The following is a 20,157-nucleotide window of genomic DNA, read 5'->3' on the forward strand; positions in this document are numbered from 1 at the left end:
ACCTATATTCAAGAAGGGATACAGAACATGTCCAAGGAACTATAGACCAGTCAGCTTAACATTGGTGGTAGGAAAAATAATGGAATCCCTACTGAAGGAGAAAATAGACGAACATCTAGACACCAAAAATATAATACTGAATAGTCAGTATGGATTTCAAAAGGGAGTCTTTCTTGACCAACCTCATTAAATTATTTGAAGAGGTAACAGAAAAAGTAGACAAGGGTAATGCAGTAGATGTAATTTATCTAGATTTTCAAAAGGCCTTTGATAAGGTGCCACATAATAGACCAATGAATAAGGTCAGAGCATGCGGAGTCGGGGGAGAAGTAGCGGAATGGATAGCTAGCTGGCTTCAAGACAGAAAGCAGAGAGCAGGAGTAAAAGGGTAGCTATTCAGTGGCAGAAGGTGGGTAGTGGTGTTCCACAAGGATTAGTGCTGGGACCACTGTTGTTCACAATTTATATTAACAATTTAGACTTTGGAATCAAAAACATAATTTTGAAATTTGCAGATTTGGGGGTGGGGGGAGATAGTAAATACTGAGGAGGACTGCAACAAAATAAAAGAAGACATTAATAAACTTGAAGAATGGGCATATAATTGGCAAATAAAATTGAACACAGATAACATAGGTTAACAAGGCCATATAAAAGCAAACCAAGCACTAGGGTTTATTTCTAGAGGGATTGAATTGAAAAGTAGAGAAGTTATGCTAAACTTGGATCAAACCTTTGTTATACCACACTTAAAGTACAGCGTACAGTTCTGGTCGCCATATTATAAAAAGGATATAGAGGCACTGGAGAGGGTGCAAACAAGATTTACAAGGATGATACCAGAAATGTGAGGTTATACCTATCAGGAAAGGATGAACAGGCTGGGTCACTTTTCTCTTGAAAAGAGAAGGCTGAGGTGTGACCTAATAGAGGTCTTTAAAATTATGAAAGGTTTTGCTAGAGTAGATACAGAGAGAGTGTTTCCACTTGTGAGGAAGAGCAAAACTAGAGGCCATCAATATAAGATAGTCACCAAGAAATCCAATAGGGAATTCAGAAGAAACTTCTTTACCCAGAGAGTGGTGAGAATGTGGAACTCGCTACCACAGGGAATGGTTGAAGCGAATAGTACAGATGCATTTAAGGGGAGGCTAGATAAGCATATGAAGGAGAAGGGGATAGAGGGTTATGCTGGTAGAGTTAGATGAGGAATGACAGGAGGAGGCTCGAGTAGAGCATAAACGCCGGCATGGACTGGTTGGGCCGTATGGCCTGTTTCTGTGCCGTATATCCCATGTAATCCTATGTAGTGTAGCTGTAGTATATTCCAGATAATGGCCTGACTTTTCCAAGCTTTTTACAGCATTACTAAGGCAGAGGGCCATTTAATCAATTGCACTAGTCCCAGCACCAGTGGCCACACAATACTACAGCAAGTACCATAGCAATTTCCCTTTCCCAGCCCAAGGCAAACAACCTGGTAAGAATGGAAATACCAAAAAGAGCCCGCCACAGTTATTACAATTAGTATGACCCACCTTCCCCCCCCCCCCCCCACCCCGCCAACAGATCCAATCAATGGTGTTTTTTTTTAATTCGTTCATGAGATGTAGGCGTCGCTGGTAAGGTCAGCTTTTATTGCCCATCCCTAATTGCCCTTGAGAAGGTGGTGTTGAGCCGCCGCATTGAACCGCTGCAGTCTGTGTGGTGAAGGTGCTGTTAGGGATGGAGTTCCAGGATTTTGACCCAGTGACGATGAAGTATCAGCGATACACTTCCAAGTCAGGATGGTGTGTGACTTGGAGGTGGTGGTGTTCCCATGTGCCTGCTGCCCTTGTCCTTCTAGGTGGTAGAAGTCGTAGGTTTGGGAGGTGCTGCCGAAGAAGCCTTGGCGAGTTGCTGCAGTGCATTTTGTAGATGGTACACACTGCAGCCACGGTACGCTGGTGGTGGAGCGAGTGAATGTTTAAAGGGGTGTCAATCAAGCGGGCTGCTTTTTCCTGGATGGTGTCGCACTTCTTGAGTGTAGGGCAGGATTGACCTGGATTGCCAGTGTTATTTTATTTTTGTGATTGCCAGTGTTATTTTATTTTTATGATGATTGCCAGTGTTATTTTACAGCATCTGTATCTTCTCTTTGCTTTAACATCTCACTAACAGCATTCAGAAAATTCACTGTGCTCATCGGGAATTTTCTTATGGCCATAACTTGCTTAAACAGTTAGAAATAACATGGCAGTGCACAGATCAGAAGAGAGACTTGCATTTATGTTGTGTCTTTCACATCCTCAGCATGTCCGGCATCCAGTCCTGGATGAGCCATAATTTCCTCCAATTAAACATTGGAAAGACTGAAGCTATTGACTTTGGCTCCCACCACAAACACCGTTCTTTCGCCCCTGATTCCATCCCCTCCCCAGCCACTGCCTCAGGCTGTACCAGACTTCACAATGTCAGCTTCCTATTTGACCCTGAGCTGAACTTCCAAGCCCAAATCCTCTCCATTACAAGGACCGCCTACTTCCACCTCTGTAATGTTGCCTACTTTGCCCATCTGCTGCAGCAACCCTCATCCACGCTTTTGTTACCTCCAGATTCAACTATTCCAGTGCTCTCCTGGCCAGCCTCCCAACTGCCACCATCCATAAATTTGAACTCATCCAAAATGCTGGGCCCATACCCTAACCAACACCAAGTCCCATACCCTAACCAACACCAAGTCCCATACCCTAACCAACACCAAGTCCCATACCCTAACCAACACCAAGTCCCATACCCTAACCAACACCAAGTCCCATACCCTAACCAACACCAAGTCCCATACCCTAACCAACACCAAGTCCCATACCCTAACCAACACCAAGTCCCATACCCTAACCAACACCAAGTCCCATACCCTAACCAACACCAAGTCCCATACCCTAACCAACACCAAGTCCCATACCCTAACCAACACCAAGTCCCATACCCTAACCAACACCAAGTCCCATACCCTAACCAACACGAAGTCCCATATCCTAACCAACACCAAGTCCAGCTCACCCTGTGCTTGCTGACCTATAATGGCTCCCATTCGTCAGACGCTTCAAGTTTTAAATTCTGATCCTCATATTCAAATCCCTCCATGGCTGCACCCCTCCCCATCTCTCTAACCTCCTACAACCTTCCAATAACTCTGTTCCTCCAATATCTGGCCTCTTATGCAGCCCCTACTCCCTTTGCCCCACCATTGGCGGCCGTACCTTCAGTTCTCTCGGCGCTCAGCTCTAGAATTCCCTCCCTAAATTTTCCGCCATCTACCTCTCTCTCCTCCTTTAAGACCCTCCTTAAAACCTACCTCTTTGACCAAGCTTTTAGTCACCCCTCCTAATATCTCCTCCTTTGGCTCGATGTCTATTTTTGTCTGATTATGCTCCTTGAAGCACCTTGGGATGTTTTCCTATGTTCAACTTGCTGTATAAAAATGCAAGAAGTTGTTGTCACAAAATGTTCAGTCAGTTAATTGCTTTGTAATTGTGACATAAACCCCATACACTAGAATCATACTTGTCCAAAACCTTTTCTCTTTAGGTATGTAGGTATGAATTGTGCAACTTCATTGTAAACGAGGGCCTCGAATAACAAGAACCTTGACTGCAATATACATCCTCAGTCTCCAGGCAAAGCAAGTGCCAGTGTGATAATCTGACTTCAGCACATTGCCATCTGTGCTGCACTGTCTGAAAGATTGGTAGTAACCATAGAATGATACAGCACAGAAGGAGGCCATTCTGCCCATCGTGCCTGTTCCGGCTCTTTGAAAGAGCTATCCAATTAGACCAACTACTCTGCTCTTTCCCTATAGCCCTGCAATTTCTTCCACTTCAAGTGGAGCAAACCTTAAATTATTGATATTCAACATGAGCTGTACCAGAGTCATTCTGATTCCTTGTGTAAGTGTGGTGATTATCCACATCATATTCTTCCAACAGTTGAAGCCTGATTAAAATATAACTCGTTTACCAGGATATATTACACTTTAATTAGGATTTCTGTGAACTCCAGAGGAAAGCACTCGGCTTGCTGATGTTTCTTACCACAGCCTATTCAATCATTTGTACAGCAAGCTTTTAAAACAAAGGCAACAGAAAACATTTGAAGATGTATTTCATGCTGAAGTAATTAGACGTAGCTCCTGTATCTGGGTAAAGCTCAATACTGTTGCGTGGGTTTAGTGTTAGGAACATAAAGGCCCATTCAGCACATCAAGGCCATTTGTTCCACAAGCCATTTGCAATCCACTGCATCATGGATTTTTTCTGACCTATTTAAGATCTAGAGGGAAAATTTTGGAAAGCACCTACTGCCTCCGAAAGGTAATCACAGGCAGCCGTGACATATCTGTCTGGCCGAGCAATCTGCATTATTCATCTTTAACCAGTTCCTTTCCATGCCATATTTCCACAGTTTCAACAGCTTGGGGACTATTATGTTTCAGAGTATTTGATCATTTCCACTTATACTTACAATAGCCACCTGAGTTCCTAATCAAATAGAAGTCTATGGAGTAAAAATTGGGTAGCGCCCCGAAAAAGTTAGCGCCCCCGTGGCCGATTTTTCCCAGGTAGCGCCCCGAGAGGGTGGAGGGGTGCTACTTGAAGCGCCCCGCATCCCTCTTGGGGTGCTGCGAGCCAATATCACGGCGTTGCGTTGCGGCGCGGTACTGCAGGCCTTCCTCCCCTTATTAAAGAGGAGGGGCCTGGCGCAGCGCATCCCGGCGCCCAGCTGGGCCACCAGGGATCGGGAGAGCCGGCAAACGAGCCCAGCACTCAAGGAGCGTAGCCGACACCCTGCGGGGTGCGGGGGGGGCTGCTTCACGGGGGACGGGGACAGCAATGGGGGCAGGTGCTGGCAGGCGGCCAGCAACAAAAATGGCTGCCTGCCACCTCCCCATTTAACTAGCGCCGCCCTGGCCGCAGGTAGGCCCCCTGACCCCAGCGGACACAGCGTCCGGCGGTAAGTCGGGGGGCGCCACCCAATATTACAGCCGGGGCGCGAGCGGGGTGCTGCACATGGCGATGATCTCATCATCCGCTAACAGTGGCGCTAACGGTTAACGCCGCCACTAACCTCCCGCTGAATTTTGCGGGAGGCGTTAGCGACACCACGCCTATGCGCTAGTTGATTTGCGCCCCGTTAGCACCCTAAGAGGGCGGAGGGCGCTAACGAGAGACACAAATCAACCAAATTTAGCCCCCTATCTCTTTTTAAACCGGTTAATTGAAACAACTTTAACTGTTTTTATTACACGTCAGTTCTGCAGACCTACAAATCTACAGGGAAGCAAGTCTACATTTCTAGTCTTGGTTAAGGTTTGTTAATTTTGTGCTTGTGTGCTATAAGTCTGTGTTCGTAGTCTGATTTGGACAGCCTGTTTATATCGACATTACTCATATCTATCAACATTTTAGAGACCTGGACCATGTCCTTTGTCAATGTATCCTTCTCGAATGAAAGCTAGTTCAGTTCTGTGCAATCTTTTCATTTCCTTGTTCTTGTAATGCTGACAAAGCCACATTTATTGCCTATTCCTAGTTGCCCTGAGAAGGTGGTGGTGGGCCTTCTTGAACCGCTGCAGTCCATGTGGTGATGGTGCTCCCACAATTAGATAGGGAATTTCAGGATTTTGACCCAGTGCTGAAGGAACGGCGATATATATCGATGCCATAATAGTATGTGATTTGAAGAGGAACTTGGAGGTGTTCCCACTTGTAGCTATCACACTTCTAGTGCAAATGCTAAGCGTTTTCGTGTTAGTGCAAATGCACAACAACATGAAAGTGGTAATATAACTCTGAAGTCAGGAAATTACCTACCTACCAAAAGCCCCGAAGCCTAGAGGTGTGAGATCACCTCTGGTAGGTAGTCTTGTGCCAATTGGATTGCACTGGACCTCCTGGGAACTTTTTATATTCGGTGTTAATTGTTTTTAATCTTAGGAGAACCAGCCAGTCTTTCACAATATTAAAAAATAAACCACCCAGCAAGCAAAGCGCATCTTCGGTTCAATCCAAGGAGCAGCTGGCAGCATAACTTGGGTATGCCAGCTGAGTAACACACTGTACAGATACTGGACTGAATCCACGGTCCAAATTATAGTAACAGCCTTCGAGCCTGAAATCCCATGGTCATCTCTGTTATTCTATTCCAAATATATATCTCTTCCATATATTTGTGAAAATTAGAACGTATCCACAGTTATAAAGCTAATTCACTTAATTGGGCTGGGTTTCCTTTGAGTGCTTTGTTTATTTTTTATTTGTCACCTGGGCACGTAGCTTGGTGTCATCAGAACAGTTTATATAACATTACAGGAGTACTCTTCTCTAAAATCATTATGCATAGTGGGATCAGTTCTCTTTAGCACGCCACAAATCACTTGTCCCGGTCAAGAAGAGTCTTTTTAATTTATCATTCAGCATTATAAGGCATTGCCAGTTCTCAATCCAGCTGCCTAAGCTTACTTTAATTCTGTGAGCCTTAATATTCTTTGAAAGCCTCATTTGTGGAGCTTTATCAAATGCCTTCTTTTAAATACCAGTCTGTTTTATTTTATTTACTGGTGGAACAGGCTTTTTGGATTAGGGATTCTGTACAATACATGTGATTAGGACGCGGTTTCACATATTGGAATTCTGTGCCTGACTAAGATCAACTGGATACTTTTTATCATCATTGTTTTCAGCCTAAAATTTAAAAACAACAATTATCTATTATATCCTGTCAGGCCATTATCAAAAAGTCACATTGACTACACACTGTAACTTAATCTACAGTTAAAATGAAAATAATCCACTTTAAATGCAGAGTAATTCTCCTGGATTTTAATTATGCAGATGGGCATTAAATTGGATCATCGCTATCTCTAGCTATCAGAAAATTACACTGTAGTCTGCTCCTTATTATTCCGTCATGCAGTATCACTAATTAAATCATAATTTCACTGTTAAATTCATAGAAATTTTAGTTCCTAAATTATTTTCTTGTTTTATGAAAGTGATATGCAGTGTGATTCCATGCTGACTGGAGAAAGTGCAGGCTGTCATTGGGTTCCTAATTCACGAGATTAAAGAGTGAGTGAGTTATAGAGGACCGGTTCACTGATGATTTATTCTTTCTGTAACCCTTTGAGTCCCGTCATGTTTTATATTTTTAATTTATAACACGTGTTCAAAGCTGCAGAATAGGCCTGTCAAAAATGTAAAGATGGCGAAAACTTGACAAAATTCTTATTCAGTTCATGCATGCATAACTGTGACAGACTTTATAATGCATGGCGAGTGTTCTGATACAGATGGGAGAGCAGTGGAGTCTCAGCATAAAGGAGATAACAGACCACATGGTACTATGTTGGCAGACAAGCTAGAAAAATGTAATGTACAGCTACTGAGAGGAAAATGGAGACCACAGAAAATTGATGAAACTAGGAGAAAAAGAGATTGAAGCCGTAAACCATGTAAAGATTAAGAGGCTATACAGACGGCTGAGAAATGGGCATTGGAGGATGGTGAGCCAGAATTAGAGAGGAGATTGAGGGTTCAGGCTGAAGAAATGTAATTATTTTCACAACCATGCAGAATATCACCATTTCTGTCAAATGGCTTCATATTTTGTGGAGGTGGCTAGATAATGAGAAACTCAGTGTAAATTTAATTCCATGGAGACAGCTTGGGAAATGCACATAGTTGGGCAAAATATATAAGTGGCCAGAACAATGGGAAGTAAAATTTAATGCAGACATATATAAAGTACTGTACATAGGAATAAAAATGGACATACTTCATGAATGATGTTGAAATAGCTGAAGAAGTTGAGAGATCCCGAGTAGACGTGACACTCAACATGTCCAACCACTACTGTTCAGCAATCAACAAAGCAAATAGAATGCGGAACTTGGCCAAAACAGTAGAATATAAATCAGAGGATGTCATGCTCAAATACTGCGGATGCTGGAAATCTGTAATATAAACAGAAAATGCTGGAAATACTCAACAGGTCAAACTAATTGGGTTTTTATAATTCAGCAGCTTTCATGGTCATTTTTTCTATTACTGGCCCAAAAATATTAGCTTTATTGAATTAAATTTCACAACTTACCATGGTATTATTTGAACTCGCAACCTCTAGTCCAGCGTCATAAGCACCAAGTTCAACTTGGGATCAAACACATCAACAACATTGCAAGCAGACTTGTTCAGCCTGAGAGTGTGGCTGGGGCAAGGGGGTGTTGGAGTTGGAGTCAGTGGCAAGGGATTAGAGTTTGTGGTCTGGCCAAATTGATCAATGGTTTGATCTTCCCAATGTTGAGCCAGAGGAAATTGTGACTCATCAAAGACTTGACGTCGGACAAACAGTCAAGTGGTCGAAAGGAGAGCTAAAGCTGGTGTCATCAACATGCATGTGAAAACTGACCCCATGCCTGTGGATGATGTCACCAGAAGGAAGAGGAGCACACCAAAGATAGCTCCTTGAGGAGGCTTCAAAGGTGATAGTGTGGCAAAGGAAAGCAAAAACATTGTTGGAGATGCATGGGCTGCATTTGTATAGGTAGGAATGGAATCATGCAAGGACAGTCCCAGGAGGTGGATAAAAGAGGAGAGGTGTTGGAACAATCATAGAAACTTACAGCACAGGAGGAGGCCATTCGGCCCGTCGTGCCTGTGCTGGCTCTTTGAAAGAGCCGTCGTGCTTAGTCCCACATCCCCGTTTTTTGTCCGAAACCCTGTAGGTTCCCCCTCCTCCTCAACTACCTGTCCATCTCCCTTTTAAAATTATTTATGGAATCAGCTTCCACCATCTTTTCAGGTAGAGCGTTCCAGATCCCAACAAATTTCTCCTCATCTCCCCTCTAGATCTTTTGCCAATAATTTTGAATTTATGGCCTCTCGTTATTGACCTACTCACCAGAGGGAATAATTTTTCTCTTATCTACTCTATCAAAACCTCTCATCATCCTACATTACAACAGTTGACAACACTTCAAAAGTACTTCATTGGCTGTAAAGCGCTTTGGGACGTCCAGTGGTCATGAAAGGCGCTGTATAAATGCAAGTCTTTATTTCTTTCTTGAAAACCTCTATCCGGTCGCCTCTTAACCTTCTCTGTTCCAAGGAGAACAGTCCTAACTTTTCCAACCTCTCCTCATAACTGAAGTCCTTCATCCTTGGTAACATCCTTGTAAACTTCCTCTGCACCCTTTCTAAGGCCTTTACATCTTCCCTTAAGTGTGGTGCCCAGAATCAGCCACAGTGCTCCAGCTGGGACCTAACCAGTAATTTATTAAGTTCTAGCATGATCTCCTTGTTTTTATTTTCTATTCCTCTGTTTATAAACCCAAATAACCTATATGCTTTCTTAATCACCTTATCAACTTGCCCTGTCACCTTTAGGGATTTGTGTATAGCGACACCAAGGTCTCTCTGATCATCTACACTTTTCAAAATCATGCCATTTACAGTACACTGTCTTTCCATATTAATCCTCCCAAAGTGCATCACTTCACACTTCTCCGCATTGAACTCCATCTGCAATGCTTCTGCCCATTTCACCATCCTGTCTGTCATCCTGAAGCCTATAAGTATCCTCATCACTATCTACTACTGTACTTTGCCAAGTTTTATATCATCTGCAGTGATAATGCTGCTCCCTACACCTGAGTCTAGGTCATTTATAAAAATTGCAGGGTAATGGACCCAAAACTGACTCTTGGGGAACACGACTTGCATCCACCTCCCAGTCTGAAAAACATCCACCACCACCCTTTGTATCCCGTTATTGAGCCAATTTTGTATCCATCCTGCCACTTTTCCCTTAATTCCATGGGCTTCCATCTTCTTAATAAACCTCCTGTGTGGCACTGTGTTGAATGTCTTCCGAAAGTCCATATGTACAATATCTGCTGCACTACCTTGATCAGAGCATATGTCAGCTATATCAAACACTGTTTAAAAAAAATACTTCGATTTATATAGCGCCTTTGACAACCAACAGACGTCTCAAAGCGCTTTACAGCCAGTGAAGTACTTTTGAAGTGTTGTCACTGTTGTAATGTGGGAAACGCGTCTGCCAATTTGCACACAGCAAACTCCCACAAACAGCAATGTGATAATGACCAGATAATCTGTTTTTGTTATGTTGATTGAGGGATAAATATTGGCCAGGACACCGGGGATAACTCCCCTGATCATCTTCGTAATAGTGCCATGAGATCTTTTACATCCACCTGACAGAGCAAACGGGGCCTCGGTTTAACATCTCATCCGAAAGACGGCACCTCTGACAGTGCAACACTCCCTCAGCACTGCACTAGAGTGTCAGCCTAGCTTTATGTGCTCAAGTGGGATTGAACCCACAACCTTCTGACTCAGGCGAGTGTGCTACCCACTGAGCCACAGCTGACACTGTTGCACAATCAAGGATGATGTGGAAGAATAATGCACCACAATCACAGACACAGAGGATGCCTTTGTGACATTGGTTAAGGCTGCTTCAATGCTGTGAGAAGACTCGAAACTGGACTGGAGGGATTTGAATAGAGTGTTTCAGGAATCGGGAGGGATGTCCACTGAACTGGGAGGCGATTGCACCTTCGATGACGTTAGAGAGGAAAAGGGGGTTGGAGATGAACGATGATGAGAGGACAGATTGCAAGGTCAATGGCAGCAGATTTTGAAGGGGAGATGGATAACACATGGGGAATGGAGACTATTGACAATGGTATAAATAGAAGGTATTACAAAGGCCCATGAGATAGGATTTGTTTCCCACTCGTGGAAGTTATGTCCCGGGTTATCCTCCATTAATTATGGTGAAGGTGAAGGTTACTGATAGTAAGGAATCCCAAAGGCTGTGCAGTGTTCAAAATTAATTGCAAATGAAAAAAAATAAACTGCCTCATAAATCTGGCTCTTGCGAATGGAAGATCACTACTTTGTCACTGCAGGTAGCAGGGTGCATTGATCTTACATTTTATACATCATTTTTTTAATTAAAGGTCTTTATTCACAGGGCTGGAATTTGATGCTAGTTGGGATTCAGTTTTTATTCTTTTGAAGATCTTCTGTTTTGATTTTGGTAAGGAACTGTCTGGTTTCAAAGCACTTTTTATTTATGTTCAATTCATTTTCTTTATATATGAGCAAAGGATGTAGAGATCAAAATAGTTTGAAAGTAAGTGCGGGGGGGAAATTGGGTCGCTCCCCCTTTTTGGGGCGCTAACTTCGCCCCTTTTAGCGCCCTGAAAAAATTAGCGCCCCCCGCACCCGAAATTCACTGGTAGCGCCCCAAGAGGGAGGCGGGGCGCTACTGGAAGCGCCCCGCCTCTCTCTTGGGGCGCTGCGAGTGAACATCATGGCGCTACGTGCCGCAGCGCCGCGCACGTAGCATCCAGCGGTAAGTCAGGGGGCGCTACTGAAGATCGCAGCCGGGGCGTGAGCGGGGCACTGCGCACGGCGATAATGTCATCGCCGGAGGCACAGTGCCACAGGGCGCTAACAGTTACCGCCGCCACTAACCTCCCGCTGAATTTCGGGGGAGGCCCTCTTAGGGCGCTAACGGGAAGCGCAAATCAACCGAATTTTTTCCCCCGGGTGTTTTATTAATATGCCAGTTTTGATCATCTGTGTTTGTACTATTTGCGTGCTTTCATGGGCCAGACTGTTGACTGCCTTTCAAATTAGTATTTGAAATCCATGGAGTATTTGATTTCTCCTGTTCCTAACTGTATGTTTAAACAGCTCATTTACACTGCTTTTGCTGGATGTTCACTCCACATATTCACAACCCTGTAGAAAAAGGGGGAAACGTCTTCAATTGCCGGTCTTGTTTGAGACACAAGTAGTCTTACTCCTTATGTCCCTATTGCTTCTCCATGATCTGTATAATTTAGATTTGAATTTGTGCAAGTGAGAAATTTCTTACAATTTATTGGTGTTCTTCGCTACCTGAAATCCTAGTGTAGTGGCTTTGCAGACATTGGGATATGAGGCATGCATGATGGAAATACTTAAGCATGGTCGTTCTGCTCTGAACTACCTTATAAAACAAATACCCTGGATAGAGTTACCTCCTACAAATGTATCATATTTTGTTTTAAAGCTTAAGTGCTTTAACATTGTAATACTGTAGACTTCTAATGGATTGGAAACATTGTTTATATCACAAGGATAAAATGAAGGCACAAGAGAGTAGACATGAGCCTTTAATGAAACCTTAGTACCGCCATCGCAGTAATTGATCACCGATAGCCTCCTGTTATAAAAATAAATATCTCCTCTCTGCATGTTTGGGACCATCACCATTAGTATTTCTAGAAGTAAAGGGAGATAGAAGAGAAGCCAATATTTACAAAAATAGTAACTTACATTTACAAAGCCAAATGTCCCAAGGCACTTTACAAAAGAGGCTGATTGGACACCAAGCAGGAATTGAGAAGATATGTGGAAGTGATCAAAGATGTGCCTGAAGAGAGAGTTTATAACGAGTCTTTTGAAAGTGGGATGCGATGTGGAAAGATTTAGGGAAACAATTCAACAGTGCGGGGCCATGACATCCTGACAACATCTTCCTCCCACCTCGCTGGGGGAAAATATCTTTGGCCGCTGTACCCTCGCCCCACTGCATGTAAGTGACAGCGGGCGGGATGAGGCCACATTTCCCTCACTTAATACTCAGTGGCCAGCAGCAGTAGAAATGTCTCGGTGGAAGAGGCTTTGAGGCCTACTTGCGACAGGCCAGAGGTAAAGAAAAGAAAGACTTGCATTTATATAGCGCCTTTCATGACCACAGGACGTCTCAAAGTGCTTTGCAGCCAATGAAGTACTTTTGAAGTTGTGTCACTGTTGTAATCTGGGAAATGCGGCAGCCAATTTGCGCACAGCAAGCTCCCACAAACAGCAATGTGATAATGACCAGATAATCTGTTTTTTGTTATGTTGGTTGAGGGATAAATATTGGCCAAGACACCGGGGATGACTCCTGCTCTTCTTCGAAATAGTGCCATGGGATCTTTTACGTCCACATGAGAGAGCAGACAGGGCCTCGGTTTAATGTTTCAATCCAAAGATGGCACCTCCGACAGTGCAGCACTCCCTCAGGACTGCAGTGGAGTGTCAGCCTAGATTTATGTGCTCAAGTTCCTGGAGTGGGACTTGAACCCACAACCTTGTGACTCAGAGGCGAGTGTGCTACCAACTGAGCCACAGCTGACACTGACAGGTGCTCCATAAGTGAAGGCCGCAAGAAACCTGGAAGGAAGGGGAGGGGGGGCGGAGAAGAGGGTTTTTAAGAAGTATTATTTACATTTTTACTGTTTTTTTTCTTACAACATCTTTAAGAGTGTACGTAAGATTTTTTTTAACGTTTTTGTAAAGGCATTTTCTCATTTCTTAAATACTACGGTTGCACACTAAGCTTTGGGAACTAATGGAGTTTTTCTGTAGCTCCTCCCCCTTTCCTCTGCTTTGAAGATTTTGAAGGAAATTGTCAAAACTGGTCCAAACAAATTATCGACTAATGAAAGGCTTAAACATTGGGAGACACAAGTTCAGTGTAAAATCATAATCATAATCATAATCAACTTTATTGTCATTGTTAGTGCACAAGTGCAGTACAATGAAATGTAGGCTTGCGGCTCCCGAGAGTGTACATTTAGATTAAGACATTTAAACATTCAACATGCATTTGGCTTGTAATACATTAACATAAACATAACCATAATAAAGTGCATTGGCAGATGTGCAGGCTTTAGAGTTTATTTGTGGAGTTCAGTAGTCAGGTAAAACAGTAGTCAGGTAAAAAGGGGAGTCAGGTAAAACATTTTCACCCAAAAGTTAATAGGGTTGCATAATAAATTAACAGGAGATGACTGTTGAAGCAATCACTATAAATTAGGGTTACCAACCCTTCAGATTGCCCTGGAGTCTCCAGGAATTGGAGATTAACCTCCAGGGCACTGCTGTGGGACTGCGCACACCCAACTACTTTATTTCATCGGCAGCAGTTGTGTCCTTTATAGTGAAGTTGCCAACTCTGGTTGAATGTATTCCTGGAAGTTTCATCACTTAACCTCCTGCGTCCAACTGCCCTGCCCCCGAACCTCCTGCCATTGGTCGCCCAACATGTCCTTCCTCTCGTTGCCCCGCCAACCGTAGTATTTAAGAAATGAGAAAATGCCTGTGAGCAATCCTGGAGAAAAATCATAGGGGCATTAAAAAAAAATTGTGGATTTTTTTTCCATTTTCTCTGTGAATGTTTCTGTTTATTAGTTATAAAAATATTGGAGATGGGGGGGAAAAAAGGTTCTTTGGCTGGCGGTCAAGAATCATTTAATCAGGTAATGAAGAGCCTTTAGCTTTCCAATTGGCGTAGGAAGGCGGGGCACCGCGAGGATGGACAGGTTGGGCGACCAATGGCAGGAAGGTCGGGGGGCAGGGCAGTTGGACGCAGGAGGTTAAGTGATGAAACCATTGAGTGAGGAATACATTAAACCAGAGTTGGCAACTTCACTATTAATGACACGACTGCTGCCTACGAAATAAAGGGTCTTGAGGGAAGTGGCGGTAGGGATTGTGGATGCATTGGTGATAATTTTCCAAAACTCCCTGGACTCAGCAAAGGTCCCGGCAGACTGGAAAACTGCTAATGTAACACCCTTATTTAAAAAGGGCAGTAGACAGAAGGCTGGAAACTATAGCATCTGTGGTAGGTAAAATTTTGGAGTCCATTATTAAGGAGACAGTAACAGGACATTTGGATAATCATAATTTAATAGGACAAAGTCCGCATGGTTTTATGAAGGGGAAGTCATGTTTGACAAATTTGCTGGAGTTCTTTGAGGAAGTAACATATAGGGTGGATAAAGGGGAACCAGTGGATGTAGTGTATTTAGACTTCCAAAAGACATTTGACAAGGTGCCACACAAAAGATTATTGCTTAAGATAAAAAATCACAGGATTGGGGGTAATATTCTGGCATGGATAGAGGATTGGCTATCTAACAGAAGGCAGAGAGTTGGGATAAATGGTTCATTCTCAGACTGGCAATCAGTAACTAGTGGTGTTCCGCAGGGGTCAGTGCTGGGTCCCCAAAATCTATATTAATGATTTGGAGGAGGGGACCGAGTGTAACATATCAAAGTTTGCAGATGATACTAAGATGGGAGGGAAAGTAGTGAGTGAGGAGGACATAAAAAACCTGCAAGGGGACATAGACAGGCTAAGTAAGTGGGCAGAGATTTGGCAGATGGAATACAATACTGGAAAGTGTGAGGTTATGCACTTTGGCAGGAAAAATCGTAGAGCAAGTTATTATCTTAATGGCAAGAAACTGGAAAGTACTGAAGTACAAAGGGATCTGGGGGTCCTGGTGCACGAAACTCAAAAGGTTAGTATGCAGGTGCAGCAAGTGATTAAGAAGGCCAATGGAATGTTGGCTTTCATTGCTAGGGGGATAGAATATAAAAATAGGGAGGTATTGCTTCAGTTGTACAAGGTATTGGTGAGACCGCACCTGGAATACTGCATACAGTTTTGGTGTCCATACTTAAGAAAAGACATACTTGCTCTCGAGTCAGTACAAAGAACGTTCACTCGGTTAATCCCGGGGATGAGAGGATGGACATATGAGGAGAGGTTGAGTAGATTGGGACTCATTGGAGTTCAGAAGAATGAGAGGTGATCTTATTGAAACATATAAGATTGTGAAGGGGTTGGATCAGGTGGATGCAGGGAGGATGTTCCCGATGATGGGTGAAACTAGAACTAGGGGGCATAGTCTTAGAATAAGGGGCTGCTCTTTCAAAACTGAGATGAGGAGGAACTACTTCACTCAAAGGGTGGTAGGTCCATGGAATATGCTGCCCCAAAAAGCTGTAGAAGCTACATCATTACATAAATTTAAAACAGAAATAGACAGTTTCCTAGAAGTAAAGGGAATTAAGGGTTACGGGGAGCGGGCAGGAATTTGGACATGAGTCTAGGTTCGGATCGGTCATGGCCCTGTGGGTAGCGGAGTGGGCCCAGGGGCCGTGTTGCCTGATCCTGCTCCTATTTCGTGTGTCTAATTCTGTTAGATTCAGGAGATGGTTCTGTAATAGTAGATTGGCGGTTAGGATCAGATCAGCCATGATCTTATTGAATGGCGGAGCAGGCTCGAGGGGCCGATTGGCCTACTCCTGCTCCTATTTCTTATGTTATGTTCTTATGTAAAGTGGATGCACGTGCGCAGTCCCAGTGGTTTTTTGATTGTTCTCGCTGGTCTTCCCACAGATTGGTGAGAGAGAAAAGTGAGGGGGTGGAAATTTCAGGTGTTGTGAGGTCTGCAATGTGACCTGAAGGTGATATTAGGATGTTGTCAGATTGTGAGGGTTTTAGATGTTGTCACATTGTGAGGGTTTTAGATGTTGTCACATTGTGAAGGTTTTAGATGTTGTCACATTGTGAGGGTTTTAGATGTTGTCACATTGTGAGGGTTTTAGATGTTGTCACATTGTGAGGGTTTTAGATGTTGTCACATTGTGAGGGTTTTAGATGTTGTCACATTGTGAGGGTTTTAGATGTTGTCACATTGTGAGAGTTTTATTGTACTCTTGTAGAGTGTGTTTATCGCTCTCAGGTCCTGTGCCGGTTGTGATGAACATTACTTTTTCTTATTTGGGACCTGACATTTGTGCACAGAATGCTTCTGCGCAGCTTCCGGTTCAATGGCAGCAATCACTCTGTACTATAAATGAGTGCAAGAAGCAATTAAATGTAATGATCCGAGCACTGGTCACTGCTCCATGCAATGAGCACTGGTCACTGCTCCATGCAATGAGCACTGGTCACTGCTCCATGCAATGCCCAGTGATGTTTCCACTCTTGGTTGTGGGCTATTTTCTCTCTAGGCCTCACTACGTCTTACTGGGGCAGTCTTTAATGTGCCTACTCTTTCTTAAACTGGTGTGGTGTAACTGATGATCTCCATTTTATTTTATTCAGGTTTTGCATTAGGTAAAGCACCTGACAGAACAACAGCTCTCCGAAAGGTAGGATTTTGTGGGGGTTTTTTTAATAGGTTTTACTTTAGATCAGGAGTTCCCGGGAGCTGCATTTTTGAGCATAGATGAGAAAAATACCACATTTCTATACAATTGATGAGAAAAAAAACTATTTCCAAGTTAAATTTTTAAACACTCAACATAATTGGGCATCTTTGCTCCCGTTCCAGTGATAGCTATGAAAATGGTACTTTTTTTCTTGCTCAGTCTCAGCGCCCAACACCCTCTGCTGGCCCAGTGAAAGCAATGATCATCGCTGAGTATGGAGAGCCAACGCAAAGTGAAGAAACATGTTTATACGCTCAACCTCCGCAACCGCAGAGGGATGCTGGTGGCCATGGGAGCCTTCCATTCCATGAGTTTTATTTTTAAACAGAATTCACAATAAATACCAGATATGGGGTGGTGGGGTCCACAATACTCATGATTAATGCCACTGTAGGATCTTTTATATAAAAAAACCTCTTACATTTTTTTGACCAAGTCACCTCTCCTAGGTCTTGTCTCACGACCCGGCCTTTGCTCCTTTATTCTATTTATTTTGTTCCTTCTCCCCCCCCCCCCCCCCCCCCCGCCTTATAAAGCACCTTGGGACTTTTTCTACATAAAAGGCACAATATAAATGCAAGTTGTTGTCTTATCCTGGATATGGCTTTAAGAGTCATGGAATGATACAGCACAGAAAGATGTCATTTGGCCCATCGCGCCTGTGCCGGCTCTTTGGTGGAGCTATCCAACTAGTCCCACTCCCCCCGTTTTTCCCCCCCAGCCCTGTAAATGTTTTCCCTTCAAATATTTATCCAATCCCCTTTTGAAAGTTACTATGGAATCTGTTTTCAGACAGTGCATTCCAGATCACAACAACTTGCTGTGTATAAAAAAAAAAAAAAAAAAAAAGTTTCTCTCTGGTTCTTTCTCCAACCACCTTAAATCTGTGACCTCTGGTTACCGACCCTTCTGCCACTGGAAACAGTTTCTCCTTATTTTCTCTATCAAAACTGTTCATGATTTGGAGTCACTTTTTATTCCGAAATGTTTAAATAATTGTCACTTTTCTATGGAGAATGGAAACAATTATATTATGTTACGGAGACAGTACCATAGTGGTTATGCTACTGGACTAGTAATCCAGAGAATGTGAGTCCCACCATAGCAGTTTGATCATTTGAATTCGGTATAAAATAAATCCAAAAATAAAGATCAATAAAAGCAACCATGAAGCCGTCAGATTGTCACAAAAGCCCAGCTGGTTCACTGCTGTCCTTTTAGGGAATGAAACCGCCATACTTACCTAGACTGGCTTATATGTGATTCTAGTCCCACACCAATGTGGTTGACTCGTAACTGCCTTCTGTGGCCTAGCAAGCTGCTCAATTGTCTCAAACTGCTACAAGCCCACACAGACTGCAGGGGTTCAAGAAGAAGCCGTATCACCTTCTCAAGGACAACTAGGGATGCTGGCCTTGCCTGCGACACCCACGTCCTGAGTGAATTTTTAAAAAAGTATACTTTCCATTCATTTACTACTATTCATTTACTATCTTTCACCTCCGCATTCTCCTAATTTCCTCTGAATTTATTCTTGTGTTATAAATCATTAATCAAATTGAAAGAACCAAGTACAGGAAACTTCGCGATATCCGCCACCGACGGGACCGTCGTGATGCCGATCTATGAAAACTTCCGGACAGACCAGCGCTAACGTTGAAGGATATGGAGGTTTTCATCTCCGTATCTGACAACAAACACTGTTGCTTAGCAACAGCTTGTAAACACTCGGCCCATACCTTGGAAGCGTCTCTGTAGCTTAGCAACAGCTTCAGAGAGGCTTTCCAGAGACTGACTGTTTAAAAAAATGCTAGGAGAAGGAGAAGAAAAAAAACCTAACAAAACGGCTGCTGATTTCTGCCGTTAGATCGAGGTTTCCAGCCATACAACCTCCGGATAAACCAAAGTTTCCTGTACCTGTACTCAAACTGCAGCACTGTAATTCAAATGCACATTTTATTGCTTTTGGGTTTTTTTTTCCCCCTGTTTTTATTTATTGACCCAAGATAGATGCACAAGAGTTGTTTGCTTTGTAACATGCTTGACTCTAGGACAGAATAAACTCTGGAACAGTTGTAAAGGTGTTCTAGGAGATTTGGCTCGGCTGCCAATCCTCTATGACACTATGACAGAGCCACACTGGCGCTTAAGCCACAGCTCCGCGTTTATGCCAGAACGCAAGAGCTGGTGCGGGCCCACCTCCGCATTCTGCACTGCTCCAGCAGTCTCTGCAGAATAACAGCATTGAAACTTCTTGCACCTCAGCCAGTGCTGACGTTTTCCCACCAAGGAGTAACTATTTTGTGCACATTGATCTCTAACACAAGCTTGCACAGACAACATGATCTGTACCACAGATGCCATCAATGCAGCTCTGTGGCCAACTCGCCTGAGAAGGGCCTTGGGCAGAGTGACTTAGTTTCCGCTGGTTTTCCCATTTCCCTACAGAGAGTCACTGCTGTGTATCATTTCCCCCACCTAGTGGCTGCGCTGAGAATGGGCAAAAATAATTAGCCAAGTTGGTTTGATTGACCAGCAGTCCTGGACTCACACTCAGTCTTACATGACTAGAGTTGAGATGGACTGCTTTACCTCACAAGCTATGTTTTTACCTCATTAATAAATGTCATAATGATACTTTTGTCCTTAACCAACTGTTTCAGTGTTCTATTTCAGTTGCTTGTTTTGTTTAATTTTTAGGCAAAGAACAGAGCCATCCACTACTTGTACTACATAGAGATGTACAACAACCACAGCAGTAAGTATCTATTGTTGGTCATTCCATACCCTTCTGAACTGTAGGAGCATAACCGTAGGAGACCTGAGAAACCACATGTCGTGCGCACACATGAGAATGTCGTGACAATGCAGATGGATAGTTCTGTGCGTGGACTCCCATCCCTGTGTCAAAATAAACCCCAGGATTTGCAGCATTGCACCAGTTTGCTTTTCCTCTGGACCTCTGGTTTGCTAGTCCAGTATCATAACAATCATTTTATCTGCCAGCACACAAGTCAGAACAGTAACATTGCTT

At 43.4% G+C, this 20,157-nt stretch overlaps 1 protein-coding gene across 4 annotated transcripts in view; it reads left to right on the forward strand.

Annotated features, from left to right (window-relative positions):
* Window positions 1-20,157, forward strand: part of mrps5 (mitochondrial ribosomal protein S5) — a 174,741-nt gene that overhangs the window by 127,435 nt on the left and 27,149 nt on the right. For 3 of the 4 annotated variants that reach the window (XM_085997858.1, XM_085997854.1, XM_085997857.1), the window contains 2 exons: window positions 17,017-17,063; window positions 19,824-19,881. In XM_085997858.1, coding sequence (XP_085853984.1) covers window positions 17,017-17,063; window positions 19,824-19,881 — 105 coding nt within the window. Of the gene's footprint in view, window positions 1-11,046; window positions 11,113-17,016; window positions 17,064-19,823; window positions 19,882-20,157 lie in introns of all 4 variants that reach the window. The other variant, XM_085997855.1, reaches the window with a different exon arrangement.

Source organism: Somniosus microcephalus, chromosome 9 (genome assembly GCF_052327205.1).
Source record: "Somniosus microcephalus isolate GS21.2 chromosome 9, FLI_Smic_1.0, whole genome shotgun sequence".
Lineage (NCBI taxonomy): Eukaryota > Metazoa > Chordata > Chondrichthyes > Squaliformes > Somniosidae > Somniosus > Somniosus microcephalus.